The sequence below is a fragment of the Mesoplodon mirus genome (genome assembly GCF_964341445.2).
Source record: "Mesoplodon mirus genome assembly, chromosome: 18".
NCBI lineage: Eukaryota > Metazoa > Chordata > Mammalia > Artiodactyla > Ziphiidae > Mesoplodon > Mesoplodon mirus.
Genome location: NC_138994.1, coordinates 3,949,072 through 3,966,281, shown reverse-complemented (window position 1 = coordinate 3,966,281; position 17,210 = coordinate 3,949,072). Strand labels below are relative to the sequence as shown.

General features: G+C 50.9%; 1 protein-coding gene across 1 annotated transcript; it reads right to left on the bottom strand.

Annotated features, from left to right (window-relative positions):
- Nucleotides 1-2,501: 2,501 nt before the first annotated feature.
- On the bottom strand, nt 2,502-11,105 carry LOC309793601 (transcription factor CP2-like protein 1). Its single transcript, XM_082604227.1, has 15 exons — nt 10,968-11,105; nt 10,318-10,469; nt 10,108-10,181; nt 9,264-9,369; nt 9,049-9,155; nt 6,781-6,933; nt 6,432-6,542; nt 5,853-5,950; nt 5,583-5,637; nt 5,207-5,300; nt 4,723-4,813; nt 4,184-4,266; nt 3,575-3,720; nt 3,379-3,430; nt 2,502-2,776 (listed from the first exon to the last, which is right to left on the bottom strand). Exons 1-15 carry the CDS (start codon nt 11,048-11,050, stop codon nt 2,739-2,741), a joined length of 1,443 nt encoding a protein of 480 aa, XP_082460353.1. The 5' UTR covers nt 11,051-11,105; the 3' UTR covers nt 2,502-2,738.
- Between the last annotated feature and the right edge of the window lie 6,105 nt (nt 11,106-17,210).

The following is a 17,210-nucleotide window of genomic DNA, read 5'->3' as shown; positions in this document are numbered from 1 at the left end:
AAAATAAATAAAATCCAAGGTGGCAGTAGAGGATTCCTTTTGCTTTAAAAATCTTTGGACTAAAAAAATAAAAAATTTAAAAAAAATGTTTTTTTATATATGAATATATAAAGTAAATTGTTACGTAACTATTATTGTTTCCTGTATGTTCTAATTTTTGGTTTATGATGTAATTAAAGGAAATAAGCTGTGAAGACTTTTCATTTTACTGCGGAAATAGCCTGACTTGGAGCTGTGATTCTTAACTTCCTTGAACCCTTGATCTGTAAAGGTTCCTGAGGCTGAATGAAGGGGCTTCTTTTTGGCATCTTTATTTTTTTAATATCCTTTAGTTAGTACCCTTTATTTATTGTTTAATAATCTTTATTTAGTACCTTTTCAATAGCCTTTATTTAATACCCTGCACTCCACTTGCTTCTAAGAAAAATGGAAGACATAAAATAATTCAGAGTTTCTAAAAGACTTTTGTCTTAATTAATTTGATAATAACAATTCAACCTGAGTCCCTTATCTGTGCAAAGCCCTGCCCTTACCTGGACTAGAAAGGAGGGAGGGGGTGGTGTAATGGTTAAACAAACTCACTCCACTGACCTTGGCCAGTTAACCCCTCTATCTCAGTTCTTTGTTGGTAAAGTGGGGATAACAGTACCTGCTTTAGAGTTGGGGAGGTTCAAAGTGATAAGCGGGGCACATAGTAAACAAACGCTCACGTTACCTGCTTTTATTCGCTTCATTTCAGTATATTTCAGTATCTAGTCTGTGCCAGGGGCTCCTAGGTTGAGAGATGCACAAAGGCTAATGCCTTTGGTCCCTATCCTTTTGGCGGAGACGAGCAGTGGAGCCACATCAGCAACCTCGATTTAAATCTCAGGGTATCTGCCGTGCCCTGAAACACCTTTGGGGAGCCCTGTGGAATCAGAGGCCTCACTCGAAATCCGCTCATCCTGCAGGAGTTAAATGCCTAATCTGGATTGGTCATCTGGGGCCAGCGGGGTCCCACTGTCCCTTCCAGGGGTGCAAGGAAGCAAGCCTGCTTGCTTGTCCATATTGAGACAGCCTTGGCTTTTGAGGGAGGCAAGTTCGAGGTCTTTGAACTTCAATAAGCAGACTTTCCCTTCCCCTGTCCTTTAATCCTGTTAATTCAGCCAGTGTAGAGCCTTCCTCCTTCCTACCTTCCCTAGCCAGAGGCCACCAGGTTTAGGACTCAACAAAGATGATCAGTAAATGATAAATGGGGTAAAGGATTAATAATGGCATCTTGGCCTATCTCCCAGTGCATGCAAATGGGTTTTCTCTTTTCAGTATGTTTGAAATTTTCCATAATAAAAATTTTGAGGGACGGGGATGAAAAAAGAGGAGTGGAATAAAATACTGCCCAAAATCACTTATCTTTTTTAAAAGTACTTTAATATAAAATTGGTTTTCTACACAGAAAAAGAAACACACAGAGAAAATCACTTTCAGGTAGATTATAGGCCTAAAAGTGAAACACAGAATTAAAGTTTGAACTTTGAAAAACATTCATAGGAAATTATATTTACCTTAATATAGGGCAAGATTTGTTAAGACCTAAAAATTAAAAGATTATTGGGTTTCCCTGGTGGCACAGTGGTTGAGAGTTTGCCTGCTGATGCAGGGGACACGGGTTCGTGCCCCGGTCCGGGAGGATCCCATGTGCTGCGGAGTGGCTGGGCCCGTGAGCCATGGCCACTGAGCCTGTGCGTCCAGAGCCTGTGCTCCGCAACGGGAGAGGCCACAACAGTGAGAAGCCCACATACCACAAAAAAAAAAAAAAAAGATTAATTTTAATTCAACTACATTTCTTAAATAAAAAATAATAAAGCCCTATAGCCTCATCGTTCAAGAATAGCTATAGTGGGCTTCTCTGGTGGCACAGTGGTTGAGAGTCCGCCTGCCAATGCAGGGGACACGGGTTCGTGCCCTGGTCCGGGAAGATCCCACATGCTGCAGAGCGGCTGGGCCCGTGAGCCGTGGCCTCTGAGCCTGCGCGTCCGGAGCCTGTGCTCCACAATGGGAGAGGCCACAACAGCGAGAGGCCCGCGTACCACAAAAAAAAAAGAATAGCTATAGTAATTCCCAAGTCTCTAGAAGTGAAGTTTTAAATAAGCACAGTGATTTAATAGTTGAATAGTCTTTTGGAGGCTTTAGTGATTAGTTTTTGCCCAAACTAATTGGGAAAAGAATCCAGTTAGATTTATTTATATCTCTGTCCCAGACTCCGTCCCTTGCCCTGGTCTGTAAGTTTAAGCAGGGGACATATCCCCAAGAGGACCATAACACCAAGAGAATTGGACAGCACATTGAAAAAAAAAAAAATATATATATATATATATATATATATATATATATCTCTTTTAAAGGGGATGAATAAAATTTTAAATAAACATGAATTAATGCACTCTGTTCAGCAGCACTGCTTGGGGCAAAAGCTCCTTATCCATATTGCCAGGGGTTTTTTTGCCTCACAGGCTTGGCCAGCTCAGCTCAGCAGGGAAGGCTGTGTCTCAGGGGTTCCATCAACTTGCTGTTGAGCAGAAAGAACTGTGAGCCTGGGGGCTGCTTGTCCCCTCCCCAGGGGTAGGACACATGACGATTTGCTCTTCACCTGAAGGCTGGTGAAGCAGCTGAGGATTTTAACAAGGCTTCTGGTGAGCAGAGGACCCCAGAGAACCAGGCTGGCACCAGTCTCCTCCTCTTGCAGCAGGGCACCCCTGGGCCTAGGTCAGAACCAGGTAGTAGCCATCTGGATTCTGCACTGAAAGCAGTAAAAAAAAAAGAAAGGGCACCACCGGGATGAGATGGGCCCCAACCTCTAACTACTGTGCTGCTTCTAAACCTCCAAGCAGCCTGCAGTGCCTCTGCCACACCCAAGTGTTCTTCCAGCTCCACTCTGGATCCAGCGCTTTAGGAAGCCTCCCTGGGTACTGGAGCACAGAGGAGGGATGGAGGGCAGGCATCTGAGTAACCAGGACCACAAGCCAGCTGACCAGAAGTGCCCTGCTCCAGGTGGTGTCCAGCAAACACCTGCCCTTCTGACTTGCATGACTGGGGCGGGGGGTGTGGGCGGGAAGAGGGGTAGGGGCCTTTCCTTCCCTTCTGATAAACTCCCTGAAACTAGGGCATGTCTCCTTCATGAGAATGCGTTTATTCCGTTACTTCTTCCTGAGCAATAAATGGCTATCTCTTAGCTGTACGACCCTGTCCCTTTGACACAAAGCTGGTGTTGAGCAGATGTTTAGCCCTTGATTGGGACGCAGCACCCGCAACACGCCTTCAAGGAACCTTTTAATCTCATTCAGGAGGCAGTATTATAAACAATCTTACCCTTTCTAACGCCTCTCCCTCTAAAAGCCCTACCTTTCTTCACCACAGCCACAAAGTACGACTCATCCTCAAGATTCTGAACCACCTGCAAGGGAGAGGGGTCACTAAGACGATTCTGTTCTTAGAACCAAACGGAATAAGCTAGGGCAGGGAGGGGGAGACTGGGCCTGGTGTTGGGAGAATGATCCAGGCCTTTGTGGGACCTTGCAGGGAGCTGCTGCCGATTTACCTGGTCGCTGAGGAGAATGAGGATGCCCCCAGGGCCCTGGTGGAAGAGCCGATGGATCTGATTGGCTGGGAGGGCCAGCAGTTCAGCCAGTTTCCCCATGAGCTCTACAGCACTGAGTTCATCCAGAGAGATCTCTTGATAAAAGCCTGGGGGTGTGGGGCAGCACGGGGGCAGGAGTCAGTGGGGGCTGTGGCCCAGAGGGAGCCCCAGATATCAGGAGAAAGGAGAAGACAAGGCGACAGGCTCATTGGGAGGGCCCGGGTCCGGGGAGAAGCAGTAGAGAAGGAAAAAACCTTACAAATCCTCTTCACTTTCACCTCCTATTCCTCACCTTTGGGGAGGCCTAGGCTGAGAGGAACCCCCAGCTTAAAGAAGAGATGGGACACCGTATGATAGAATGACAGAATCAGATGGAGTCAGAGTGTAGAGCATGGAAGAATAAACCCAGGGAGTCATCCTGGAAGAAGACTAGTCTAGTCATGGGAGATGAGAATGCCAAGGGCATCCTGGGTCCCAGGAGTGGTGGAGCATCACCCTTTCCCCAGGCCAGAAGAGGTTTCATGCAGCCACACCTGAGTTTCTTGTCTTTTGAAGAGGCCAGAACCTCACCTGCGTCAGGGTTCTCAGGAACCTCGTTCTCTTGCCTAGAGGCCTCCTGAGCGACATATAAGGTCAGCCGGTGACGGACGGGCCTGGGCCAGGAAAACAGTCTACATTCAAACCTGAACTAACAGGTCCCAGTTTTAGCCCCCATCCCTGGGAGAAACCCTGCGTCCTCCCAGGCCTCTAGGGATAGGGGGTCACCAAACTTTTCTTAGGTATTTAGTGAATGCTGGACCCTAGGGGAGAGAAGATGAGACAAATCCATCTCTGTCCCCAGAAATTGAGTGATGCAGATGGGATGGCCACAGAAAGAAGTCACAGGAGCCTAACTTTTAAGCCCAGTTCTGCTAGCCTTGCTTGCTCTGTGACCTCAGGCAGGTCGCTGTCCTTTGGGCCTGAGTTTCTTCCTTTGTAAAAGGAGAGAAGTGGGGCTAAGTGGTCTTTCAGGTGCCTTTGGCTTGAACAGTCTATGAAACATGAGTGTCAGCTGAGTTGGTAAGTGCCACTACAGTGGGAAGGGGACCCTGGTTGGCAGTGCCCAGCACCTGGCTCTTAGAGTATTGAAAAGGCGGATCCCGTCGGCAGCTCCACAGATCTGGATAAGGTCCTGGCGGGTAAGCTTCAGCAGATCAGTGCCTGCAGAGTCAGACAGGGCTAGATTAGGGGAAGAGAGCCCTGGGATCAAGGGTGGCAAGGGACACAATCCAACGTTAGCCTACAAATAGCCCTGGTATGCCCAGACATGGGAGCCAGACTTGGATTCAAATCCCACCTCTGCCACTTGCTAGCTGTGTGTCCTTCGGTAAGTTATTTAACCTCTCTGAGCCCTGTCCTCAGGGGTAGTGTATAAGCTGTATGGGATAATACACAAGAAGAGAGCCTAGCCAGCATAGTGTGCTTGCCAACTCTTAGTTCTACATGGAAGTTAGTGGAAGCGCACACAGCAAGCCAGGACAGAGACAGGCTTCCTGCCCGAGTGTCTGCCCTCAGTCCCCTACAGGTCAGGTCCCTACCAGACCCCAGCCTCACCAGTGAAATTGGCCAGCGACCGACAGTAGTTGGAGAACCGGTGCCGATGCAACCACTGCTGTGTCTCTAGGATGGAGGCTCCAGGGTTCAGATCCTGCGGTATAAAGAGAGCGGTCCAGATAGCACCGTGGACCCACGGACTGAGAACAAGGTGGAGGGAAAACATGGCCCCTGCCCTTGGAGGTCCCAAGTCTGAGACGGGAGGCTCATCCCGCCGGAGGGAGGGGCCCAGCGCCACCCGCGAACCATTTGGTATCTGTGGCCATACCACATCTGCCCACCAGGGGGCGGGGCCACCCTATTCTGGAGAGTGAGATGACACTGCTGAGAAGGCTTTGCAATAGGGGGTGTGGGAGTGTGGAAAGGAAAGACTCACTTGAGCGGGGCTGCCCCCCAAGGTGTCCAAGGCGAATGGTGGTGAGGAGCACAGCCTGTGGGGAGCAGGGAGTCAGGCTCAGGGAAACGGTGCGGCCAGCCCCCTGCACCCCCATCCTTCCCCAGGCCTGTCCCGGTGTCACCCACGTGTTCCCCAGCAGCTGCCTCAGCTGCACCCTCAGGCCGGCCCCTCCCCCGCTGCCTAGGCTGAGGGGCTCTTCTCTTCATTCTCACCCCCAAGGGCTGACAGAAGGTGCTCCTCCTGCCTCACCTCTCCGGGGACAGGAGCTTGCAGGAGTTGGGGGAGGTCAGAGCAAGAGGGCTCAGAGGCGGGTGGGGTCCCGAACTGGGCTCTGGCCACGGTGAGCACTGCAGGTAGACAAGCAGCGAGGTTAGCCTGGACATTTGGGTGTGGGGTGGGGGGGTGGGGGGACAGTGGTGGCTGTTGGCCTGCCTTGGGCCAGACTTGGCCCCTGCCCCAGGAGTCCCTGACAAGTAGATCAAGTTTCCACACAAAGAAGAGAGTAAAGTAGCCTGCAGCTCTGTTTGGGGGATTTGGGGAAGGCTTCCTGGAGGAGCTACAGCAGGAAGGGAGATGCTCCAGGCAGAGGGAGCAGACGTGAGGGGCGGCCACGGCGGGGCAAGGACAGGCAGCCTGCAAGGCGCCATCTCCTGGGAGTCTTGAACAACAGGCAGTGCAGTTTGTCCTCGCGGGAAACAGGTGGCATCACTGGGAGGCTGTGATGATCCTGGAGCAGTCGCAGCCCCTGAGGGCTCAGTTTCCCAGCGTGTACAACGAGGATCTTTTCTCCAGACCTCCCCTCCCGCCCCCCGCACCCAGTACACACACCTCCATGAAGACTGTGCTCTCGCAGGCGGTCTGATACTTGTCTCTCTCATGCGCGGGCTGTTTCTCAATCTTCTCCCGGTCAGTTTTCAGTTTCCGGTCAGCTCCTTTGGGCTACAGGAGGGTGACAAGGAAACCTCAGAGGCCCTCTTAACCTGCCCACTTCTCATTGCAGGAGGGGCTCTGAGAAAGAGACCAAGCCCCATCCCTCTGTGCATGGAGAATGAAACAGTCCCAAAGAGGGGAACTGCAGGCTGAGGGTCCGCCGCAAAACAGAGCCAGATCCACACAGCCAGCAAGGCAGGGTGACAGCCCTGAGAGGGAGGGGACAGGGCCCCCGTGCTGCATGTACCTTAAACACCTTGATGAGGCAGCCAGCTGAATGCAGGTGCTCCGGCGAAAGCTCCTTGTCACTGGGCTTGAAAGTGTCGATCTGAAGGCGGAAGGGAACGCCTTTCTCTCCACCTTTTTTCCTAGGAGTGAACTCAGTGCTGATGCAGTGAACCTGAGGTGGAAAAGAAGGGTGATTCCAGGTCCCACCCACATTCAAGGGATCTCACCTGAAACCTGTTACCTGTCTGTCACCTGTCAGCCATTAATCACAGCAACTTCCCACCCCCAACCAGTGTCTATTCTTAAAGCATAACTTTTTCTTTTTTTTAAGAGGAACAATTTTTTCCAGCTTTACTGAGATATATTTGACATATAACATTGTGTATGTTTAAGGTTTGCAGTGTGTTGATATGATACATTTATATATTGGAAAATGATTACCACCCACCATAGCATTAGCTGCTAACACCTCCATCACAGAAACACCCCATCACATAATTACCCTTTTTTTGGTGGTGAGATCATTTAAGATCTACTTTCTTCTTAAAATATAACTTTATTAGGTTCTTTCCCTTGTTCAAAATCCCTCAGCAGCTCCCCAAGTTTATGAGATGAGAAGCAAAGTCCCTGACCCTGGCTGGCACTCAAGCATCTTAAAGAGTCAAGCTTTTCTGCATGGCTGCTCTCTCTCCCCCATCATTGAACCCACTGACCTAACCATCCAGCCTAATCATCACCTCAATACACCTGCATAGCTTTTCCTCTACCGGGAAAGCTCTCCCTGCTCATGTCTGAGCTAATACATCCCATTCCAGAGTAGGGTTGCCAGTTAAGATACAGGATGCCCAGTTAAATCTGAATTTCTGATAAGAAACAAATAATTTTTTAGTATCAGTATTCCCAAGTATTGCATGGGACATACTGCTACTAAAAAAAAAAAATTCTTTAGCTAAAATTCAAATTTAACTGAGTGTCCTGTATTTTATTTGCTAAATCTAGCAGTCTACTCCAGGAAGCCTTCCTGACCTGCACACCCACTGTAGCCCTCCCAAAATCTTGTGAAAAACAGGTAAAGGTAGGGAAGCTGAGGCTCACAGAGATTATGTGACCTGGGCAAGGTCCATGCCAGAAAGTGGTGGAACTGAAATTGTGCCACATCCACCTGACTCCAAGTCCAGATGCTTAGACTATAGTGGACACTCAAAAAAGGGACTTACAGGTGAGTTTGGACAATATTGTTTGATTATAAAAGGAAATCTTTCAGCATAGAAAATATGGAGAACACTGAAAAAGTATAAAGAAGAATACAAGCATTTCCCATCACCCCACCTCTCAGAGATAGTACTGTTAACATTCAAGTACTGTTTCTTCCTGTCTTTTCTCTGGGCAAGGAAAAAAAACCCCACAACTTTCATATACATACACACTTTTTACAAAATGAAAATCAAACTTTAAATACAAGTCTGTATTCTGCCTTTACTTATGGGAAAGCGGTTTCTCTTGTCATGAAATATTTCTTAGAGACATCATTTTAATGGCTACACAATTTCCATTATAAACCTGTACTAAACACTTATTTCAAAGTCAATCCTCTTCTGATGGACATTTTGATTATTTAAAATCTTTTAATATATAAAATGACACTGGCATGAACAGCTGGTAAATATATCTCTGTGTACTTATTGAACATTGCGATAGGATACATTTCTTGAAGCGGAACTACTGGGTAAATGAGTATGAACATTAAATTTAATAGAATTTGCCCACGTGCCACATACCTACAGAATGGGTGCACCAATTTGCATTCTCAGGATATGAGGGTGTCTGTTTCTCCAAACCTTACCAACAGTTTTTAAAAAGTCTTTGCCAGTTATATATATATATATATATATATATATATATATATATATACACACACACATATATAATTTTTATTAACATTATTAGCATTTTATATAACACATTATATGTCATACGTGGCAACTATTTTTCCCATTTGATGTCTCCTTTTAATTTTGCCTGTGTATTGCAGACCGTTACTTTTTATGAAGCTAAATTCTGTCCTATGTTTTGTAATTTCCTCCATTGCCTTAATGTTTCACAGGTCCTTGCCTTTGGTGAGATTCGATCAACATTTATCCATCTGTTTTTCCTCCAGGTGTTTCTGGAAGCGGTTCATTCTTATCACGCTCCCCACCACCACCCAAACTCACCTTCCTTTCCCACCTAGGCTGCGGCCACCCACATTTGACCTCCAGCCTCCTCCCTGTCTCAGCTTCAGACTCACCTGCAGAAAGAGGGAGGTCCTCTTGGCCGGGTCCCAATAAAACTCCACCGTGTTGAGTTGTGAGGGTAGCACTTGGGGTTCTATCACCCCCACGGACAGTGGCACATCTGCAGGCACAGGGTTGCAGGCAGGGAGTCGGGCTCAGCCCTCCCCATCCACAAGGACCTCTAAGACAGAAAGCAGCCCTAAAGGGTCCCTGGTCCCTCCCCATTTACCTATGTCCAGGATGCGGTCCCCAGGCCGGCTCCACCTCCACCCATCCAGCTGCTGCTGCTCCGTGTACTGCAGGCGCCGGTCGTGGAAAACCACACGCACCACACTCTGCGGGCACAGGAGGGCGCCTGGGCATTTGGGAACCAGTTCCCACACCTGGGGCAGGCCAACCTTTCCAGCCTCTCCCCCACCTTGCTTCCCACCCTCCAGGAGCAGAAGGACTTAGAATCACTAGATCCGTGTCCAGATGCCACCTGCCACTCACAAGCTGTGAAACTGAGGAAGTAACCTAGAGCCTCAGTTTCCTCATCTGTAAAATGGAGGAGTTAATCCCTTCCCATTCATAGTCACTCTACCCGTTTCTTTTCTTCGCTGCACTTATCAGTTTGCCATTTGTAAATCAATTTGTAATTGCATATATTAATAATTTGTGTAATTACATGTTTGTCTCACTCAGCAGAATGCAAGCCCCCTGAGGAAGGAAACCACCTCTTTACCCCTGAATCTCTAGCTCAACGAACAGTTTCTGGCAAAGAATGGGAGCTAAATACTTTTTTTTTTTTTTTGAGAAAGAAGGAATCATGTGTGTGAATAATGCTATGTAAATGTACTTCTAAGTCCTGGTTCTGCTACTTACTGGCTCTGTGTCCTTGAGAAAATACTTAACTTCACTGTGCCTGTTTCCTCAACAATTCCTGCCCACCACTGAGCTGTTGTGAAGGTCAGATTGAAAGGTGGACTTGAGAGGGTTCTACTTGACAATGACATCACAGTGATGACATTGGCTTCCTGCCCAGAGGGATAGTCATAGCCAGCTCTTGCCAGTTTTGGAAGGGATGCACCTACCTTCAGCAGCCGGGGCCCCTGGGTGGCATCGCCCAGTTTGGGGTTGCAGAGCATCCTCACCTCATAGGACTGGCCTGGGAGAGATTAAGGGGATGTGTGAGCCCCACTCTGAGGGGCAGAGATGCTGCCTGCCACCCCCAGCCTGCCCTGGGCCCAGCCTCCAGAGCTTGCTGCCTTGCTAGCCCCTCTCCTTCCCCAGGCCCAGCTCACCCTGGTTCAGGTAGGTGAGGGTCTCCTCCTGCTGCTTCACAGCTGGCGAGGTGGCTGCGCAGAGCACGTACTGGAAGGCGGGGCAGGGCGGCTCCGCACGGGGGATGTGGGGCGGCTCTTCCTGCTTCAGGTAGGACAAGGGCAAGGCCTCCCTGCCAGGGCAAGGAGGGCACTGCTGGCTTTCTGCCCTGTCCACCCCATCCTCTAAGAGGCTTTGACTCTTTCTGCCACGTTCTCCCTTCAGGGAGCCCACAGTGTGCTGTAGCAGGCACCCCTGCAGCAGCCAGGGCCTAAGGGGCCCCTGTTCCGCTCCTCTGGCCTCCAGCGGACCTCCCTTAAGGTACAAATCCCAGATACTACCAAACACTTGCAAACATCTGCTATCAATTACTTGTTTGCACCCTCAGGGCTTGCCTGACGCCCAGTGAATGCCCACCACAAATGTCCTGACTGGGTGGGTGGTCAGGATGTTCTGAGATGTCCTGGGACCCACTGAACTCCAGGTACATTTGACCACTTCCCCACCCCCAAAGGAACTCAAGAGCAGGAGGCCCATAACCTTTGGCTTGAAACGGGTGGCCCTACCATGTCCATCTCAACTCAGAGCAGAGCCTTCCTCAGGGACTGTGGGAAGGGGATGTGGCCCTTACCTGAGCAAGCTGCTTGGTGGCCCGGGATACAGTTCCCCGGGGCTGGGCCACAGGTGCTCCGGCTGGCTGTGCCAAAACAGCATCTTGGAAAAAGAGCAGGACCAGCTGTGTCACAGAAAGCTCAGCACTGGGTTGGGCTGGACCCACTGGGCCATCCACCCGGGGCCTCAGGCTTTATATACAAGAGCATAGCCCCAAAAGGGTGGGGCAAGGCCTCAGCCTCTTATTGGCTGAGCAACCGGGGCTCTAGGAAACTCAGGGCCTCTTAGGCAGCCCAAGCTGGGGGGAATCAAGAAATGGCATCCCTGGGGCTCCCTAGCAATCATTAACTCAAAGGGGAAATGGTGGTGCAGCAGAACAAGTCACCGGGACGGACATCCACTGCCCCACCATTCCCCCAGAGGCCCAGAACAACGAGGGGCACCCTCAGGCTGAAAGATTGGCCCCAGATCCATAAGCCATGTAGAGTCCTGGAGACCCACGGGCCCAGACCCCTCACAGGACCCCAGGGTGGGTGGGTGGAGCCTGACCACTCCAGGGGACAGGAAGAGCGACCAACAACATCACATGGACTGACAAAGGGCCTTTGCTCCCCCTGGCCTCCTTCCTTGTCTCTACACGACCCCCCATACACACAGGTGCAGCGATGGCCTGACACCTGTCCTGTCGCTTGGGGCTACCTGGCTAGGGGACTGGAGTTTACAGAACATAGTCCAGCTTGCTGTGGAAACAACTCAGGGGGTGGTGCTGGGAGAGAGAGCGTGCCTGTGAGGAGGAGGGGGTGGGCCCGGGAGAGCCCCCCTCCCAGGGAGGTGGAAGGAGAGGAGCTCCAGCTGGGCTGGTTTCTCTGCCCCTCCTCTGCCCTGGGGCTTGGGGTGCACTGTGTTTATGGACAAATACAGTCTGCCTGGGGGACGGCCCCCTTCCCCAGGCTCAGCCCCTGTTGTCACTGTACACAGTCAGCTCAGGGGGCCCCCTGCCCCCACCCCCACTACTGTGTTGGGTGTAAATAGATAAGGGCCTTGCAGAGAGCACAGATGGGACTCCAAAGACGCGGCTTGACCTCATGTGACCCTAACTATCTAGGCTTTGTGATTCTGGGGGGCCTTCCTTGCAGGGAGAGGGAAAACCAAAAAGTATGCCCCCACACACAACAGGCAGGGTACCTCCAGGTACCTTGGCCCTTGGTCTTCTCTCATGAAGCCAGACAAAAGGAGGAAAAGGGGATGAGAACCTTCCTGACAATGGGGGCCAAAGAAACCCGAGTCCCCAAGATCCGCAGCAAGACCCCCAAGACTTCAAGACTCACCCATTGCCCAAAGCTGGACCCAAGGTCAGGAGGCCCCCCATGGGACCCTGCAAGTTTGGACAGAGCAAGATCCCAGGAAGGCCAGGGGAAGGGGAGGAGGAGGGGTCCAGAGGGAGGGCTTGGCCCTGGCCTCGGGGGAGCAGGGTGTAGGGGCGGCAGTGGGGCAGAGGGGATGAGCGGGTGGGGGGGGCTTGTTACCCTTGTTATGGAGGATGGAGGTGGAAAAGGTGGAGGCTGGTGCGGGCCCCCTTCGAGGACACCAGTGAAGGGGACTCCAGCTCCATAAGCCGGTCCCACCCCCTACCCCGTCCCCCCACCTGTCCTCTACCTCCAGAGCTATCTGTACCCTCCCCCTTCCCCCTCCGAGCGCCCCCTCTCCCCTACTCATTTTTTAAAAATATATTTATTTATTTAGCTGCACCGGGTCTTAGTTGGGGCGCACGTAGATCTTTGTTGCTGGCAGGCGGAATCTTTAGTTGCGGCATGCAAACTCTTACTTGTGGCACGTGGGATCTAGTTCCCTGACCAGGGATCGAACCTGGGTCTGATGCACTGGGATCGCAGAATCTTAGCCACTGGACCACCAGGGAAGTCCTGCCTCTCCCTTACGCTCGCCGCTACTCCCTCCTTCCGCCCATCTCAGAGTCTCTGGGCTTCTGTCCCCAAAGAGGCGTTGCTGGGCCTGTTGCTGGTTTTCCTTGGCTCTGTCTCTCCAAGGAAAGAAGCCAGGCTTGAGGCAGACAGACCTCCTGGGCCAGCACAGCACAGGGTACAAACAGCCCATCCTCAGGCCCAGAGAGGCCTCAGGAAATTTCTGGTCCAGGCTCCCCACTCTCAGAGGAGTCTCAGGCTCTGGGTGGTCTGAGGCCCCCACGAGGCAGGGACACATTTCTTTCTTTTTTTTTTTTTTTTGTGGTACGCGGGCCTCTCACTGTTGCAGCCTCTCCCGTTGCGGAGCACAGGCTCCGGACGCGCAGGCTCAGCGGCCATGGCTCACGGGCCCAGCCGCTCCGCGGCACGTGGGATCCTCCCGGACCGGGGCACAAACCCGTGTCCCCTGCATCGGCAGGCGGACTCTCCACAACTGCGCCACCAGGGAAGCACAGGGACACATTTCTGAACCTACTTTCCTCATCGGTCAAATAGGAGCAAGGCCTCACTCCCACTCAGTGTGGCAGTGAGGATCCAAGGACATTCTGTGGCGTTGCCTCTTATCCCGGCGTTTAATCCTCAGGAGCTTCCCTTGGGGTAGTGAGGGACACCACTAAGGACCCCAGCCTCCTTGGTGGTGTCCCTCGCTAGTTCTGGGGGTACAGACATGACTGTCCCAGAAACTTCCCCCAATACAGATGAATTTCATACCCCAAATGCTCTATCATTTTCTAGGCCATGGCATAACACGATCCTAATAATACCCTTGGGGTTCCCTAAGCCAAGGAAGTAATTTTTTATCTGTCAGAATTGCTGAGAAATAAGTCAGTGTCTTTCTCCTCTAACCAAAATGTATTGTTTCGTTTTGTCTTCTATCCCAGGCAACAGTCCAACCTGGAGAGTTGGAGAGTGAAGCCTACCACTCCCACAGAGAAACAGAGGCTGAGGGGAGTGTTCCTCATTCATCCATTCATTCAACAAAATGTTATTGAGTGCCTACTATGTACCAGGCTCTCTCTCCCTCCCTCCCTCCCTCCCTCACACTACTGTGTAGGACCTGGGGCAGGGTACATGGGCAGGTGGAATCCTAACCTATCCAGGGCTCAGGCACTGCTGTGACCCCTACATTAGTGGTCAAAAGGTCTGGGGGCTTCCCTGGTGGCGCAGTGGTTGAGAGTCCGCCTGCCGATGCAGGGGACACGGGTTCATCCCCTGCTCTGGGAAGATCCCACGTGCCGCGGAGCAGCTGGGCCCGTGAGCCATGGCCGCTGAGCCTGCGCGTACGGAGCCTGTGCTCCGCAATGGGAGAGGCCACAACAGTGAGAGGCCCGTGTACCACAAAAAAAAAAAAAGAAAGAAAAAAAAAAAAAGATCTGGGCACCGAGTTCCAGGGAAATGATTTTTATTTTTTTATCTTTTTAAAATTGGAGTATAATTGCTTTACAATGTTGTGTTAGTTTCTGCTATACAATGAAGTGAATCAGCTACTATATGTATACATATATCCCCTCCCCCTTAGATCTCCCTCCCACCCCACCCCCGGCTCTTCCCACCCATCTAGGTCATCACAGAGCCCCGAGCTGATCTCCCTGTGCTTTATAGCAGGTTCCCACTAGCTAGCTGTTTTACACATGGTAGTGTATACATGTCAATCCTAATCTCCCAATTCGTCCCACCCTCCCCTTCCCTAAAAGGAATGGATGAGAGCACGATTTTTCAGACACACATGCACACACGCAGGAAGCTGGCAGTACCATATGGCAATCCCTGTGTGCTCTGTGTGTCTGTGTACACGAATGCCCCCACCCTAGGAGGGTGGTCCTTTCTTCCAGCAAACTGTCTCTGAGGCCTCTGGGTGTGCAACTCCACAGGGCACCATGCTAAACAGCGCCCCCTAGAGTTCGAGGGTGCACAGGCCTGGCTCTAAGTCTCCAATCTTTATTCCTGAGAGACCCTCTCACAACCAGTGAGTCTCACCTTGGAAAGGTGCTCTGTTCACGCTTCAAACTTACTGCCTCCTTCTTTTTTTTTTTGCGGTACGCGGGCTTCTCACTGCCGTGGCCTCTCCCGTTGCGGAGCACAGGCTCCGGACGCGCAGGCTCAGCGGCCATGGCTCACGGGCCCAGCTGCTCCACGGCATGTGGAATCTTCCCGGACCGGGGCACGAACCCGTGTCCCCTGCATCGGCAGACGGACTCTCAACCACTGCGCCACCAGGGAAGCCCCAGTTTATTCTTAATGTACTTTGTCTAATGTTTGTTTTCCCATCAGAGTGGAAGCCCCTTGAGGGTAGGGACTAAGAGGTAAACATACCTCTAGATAGACCCTGAGTGCAAGCGCAATTAGGTGGATTTAGGCAAGTAACTTAACCTTCCTGAGCTTCGTGCTGCAACTATAAAAAGAGGATGGTGAGAACCTCTACCCCACAGGGCTGGATAATAATGAATGAGATAATAATTGAGCCCTCAGTAAATGTAGGTGTCTTTTTCTCTACATATCTCCAGTGCATAGTACAGGTTTATTTATTTAACACTTAAAAGTGTAGGTTTATTTATATAACACTTATAAATGTAGAGGGTCTGCTTATTTAGCAAACAGTTCTTCAGTGCTCAGTATGACTCCAGAGTGCCTTTCAGTCTATCTTCTAAGACAGATGCTATTTTTTTCTATTATTCTATTATCACCGCCCCCCTCATTATACAGATGGTGAAACTGAGGCTCCGAGAGGTTAAGTAACTATCTCAAGGTCACACAGCTAAGAGAAGACACAGCCAGGGTTTGAACCCAGGCCACTGGGTTACAGTCCTTGCTCCTAATGACTGTACTATGACCACTCTGCTGGACAAACGTGTGTGGAATTCTGAAATTAACCAGGCAACAGTCCAACCTGGGGAGCTGGAGAATGAGGTCTACCACCCATCCCCCAAAGAAAGAGGGGCTGATGGGGGGCAGTGTCCATCGTTCATGCATTCACTTATTTAACAGCTCCCAAAGAAGTATCAGACCCCAGAACCTGGATGGCAGGAACCCCTGGCCTTTCTGAGCTTCGGCCTCTTCAACTGCAAAATGGGGAAAAATTACTTTCTGTTCCAGTCCTGGGCTGTGAGCCCTGAGGATGAGTAAATATGAATGACAGTGGCTGGAGTCCTGTGGTTTTGATAGATGGGGGCGGGGGGGTATTAATAATGGCAGGAGGAGCAGGAAACGGGATTTTTGTCTCCTCAGGGATGGCTATGACTTGACAATTCCCTTGGGATGAGCAGCAGTGGAGGCTGCAGGAGGGAATTCCCTGGTGGTCCAGTGGTTAGGACTCCACGCTTTTACTGCCGAGGTCCCGGGTTCAATCCCTGGTCGGGGAAATAAGATCCCACAAGCCGCGTGGCAAAAAAAAAAAAAAGGCATTGCAGGCAAGGGAAGCAGCTTTTCAGGGGTGTGCGATCCTCCAGGTCCCACTGCACGTTACAACCACCCCTTGAAGTAAGAAGGTCCCCGATTACAGTCTATGCAATTTGTCCAAGGTTATTAACTAGTGAGGGTGGGCTGGAACCTGAGTCACCTCACTGCCATGCACCCAGACCAAGACACAGGACTCCTTCCAGGCCATCCCTGCAATGAAGCCTTTGGCCAGAAGACCCTGAGCCCACTACTCTGGCTCTGTTTCCGTGTGGCTGCCCCAGAGGGATCTTCCTAAGACACAGGAGTGACCATATCATAATCACGCGCAGTGCTGTTCTCAAGCTGGGCTATGGAAACACCTGGGTAACCACGCCCATCTGTGGCACACCATAGTCAGTGCTTAAAATCATCTTTTGGTAGAAAAACCAACCTAGATATTCTTGGACTCAAACTCAAGGCTTGCACAAACACTTAATATAGAGCCATGTTTTTAAATTCCTTTCAAGTTCTGAGTGAACCACTTTGCCTACCTGTCCCCCGCCCCCCATGCCTCCATGGTACCCCTGGATTGTTCACCTGGGTCCCAATGAGCGAGTTTGAGAAGCCCGTTTGTGCAGGAAAACGCATCTTCCTGGCCCAGCATCCAAGGCCGTTTGTCCACCTTTTTCTGCCTTTCCCTGTCACCACTCCCTCTCTCCCTTGCTTACCAGCAACTTCCAGAACAGTCTTTTCTGTTTCACACCTCTGTGCCTTTGCCCAGGCTGTTGCATCTGCTTAGAAGACTCTGACCCCTCTGCCTTCTGGTCCTCTTGATGGCCTCTGTCAACTCAGCTCAAGGCGCATCTCTGTCCCCGCTGCTTCCTACCCCCAAGTCCGCTCAGAGGGAT

Bases quoted from the DNA above. Each gene is read 5' to 3' on its own strand.
- LOC309793601 (XM_082604227.1), bottom strand. From the start codon at position 11,050: ATGCTGTTTTGGCACAGCCAGCCGGAGCACCTGTGGCCCAGCCCCGGG. The intron at 4,267-4,722 runs GTGCTGGGCACT...TTCCTGGCCCAG, and splicing joins TTCAATACTCTAAGAGCCAG to GCCCGTCCGTCACCGGCTGA. The intron at 2,777-3,378 runs GTAGGGCTTTTA...TACTGCTTTCAG, and splicing joins TGTGGCTGTGGTGAAGAAAG to TGCAGAATCCAGATGGCTAC.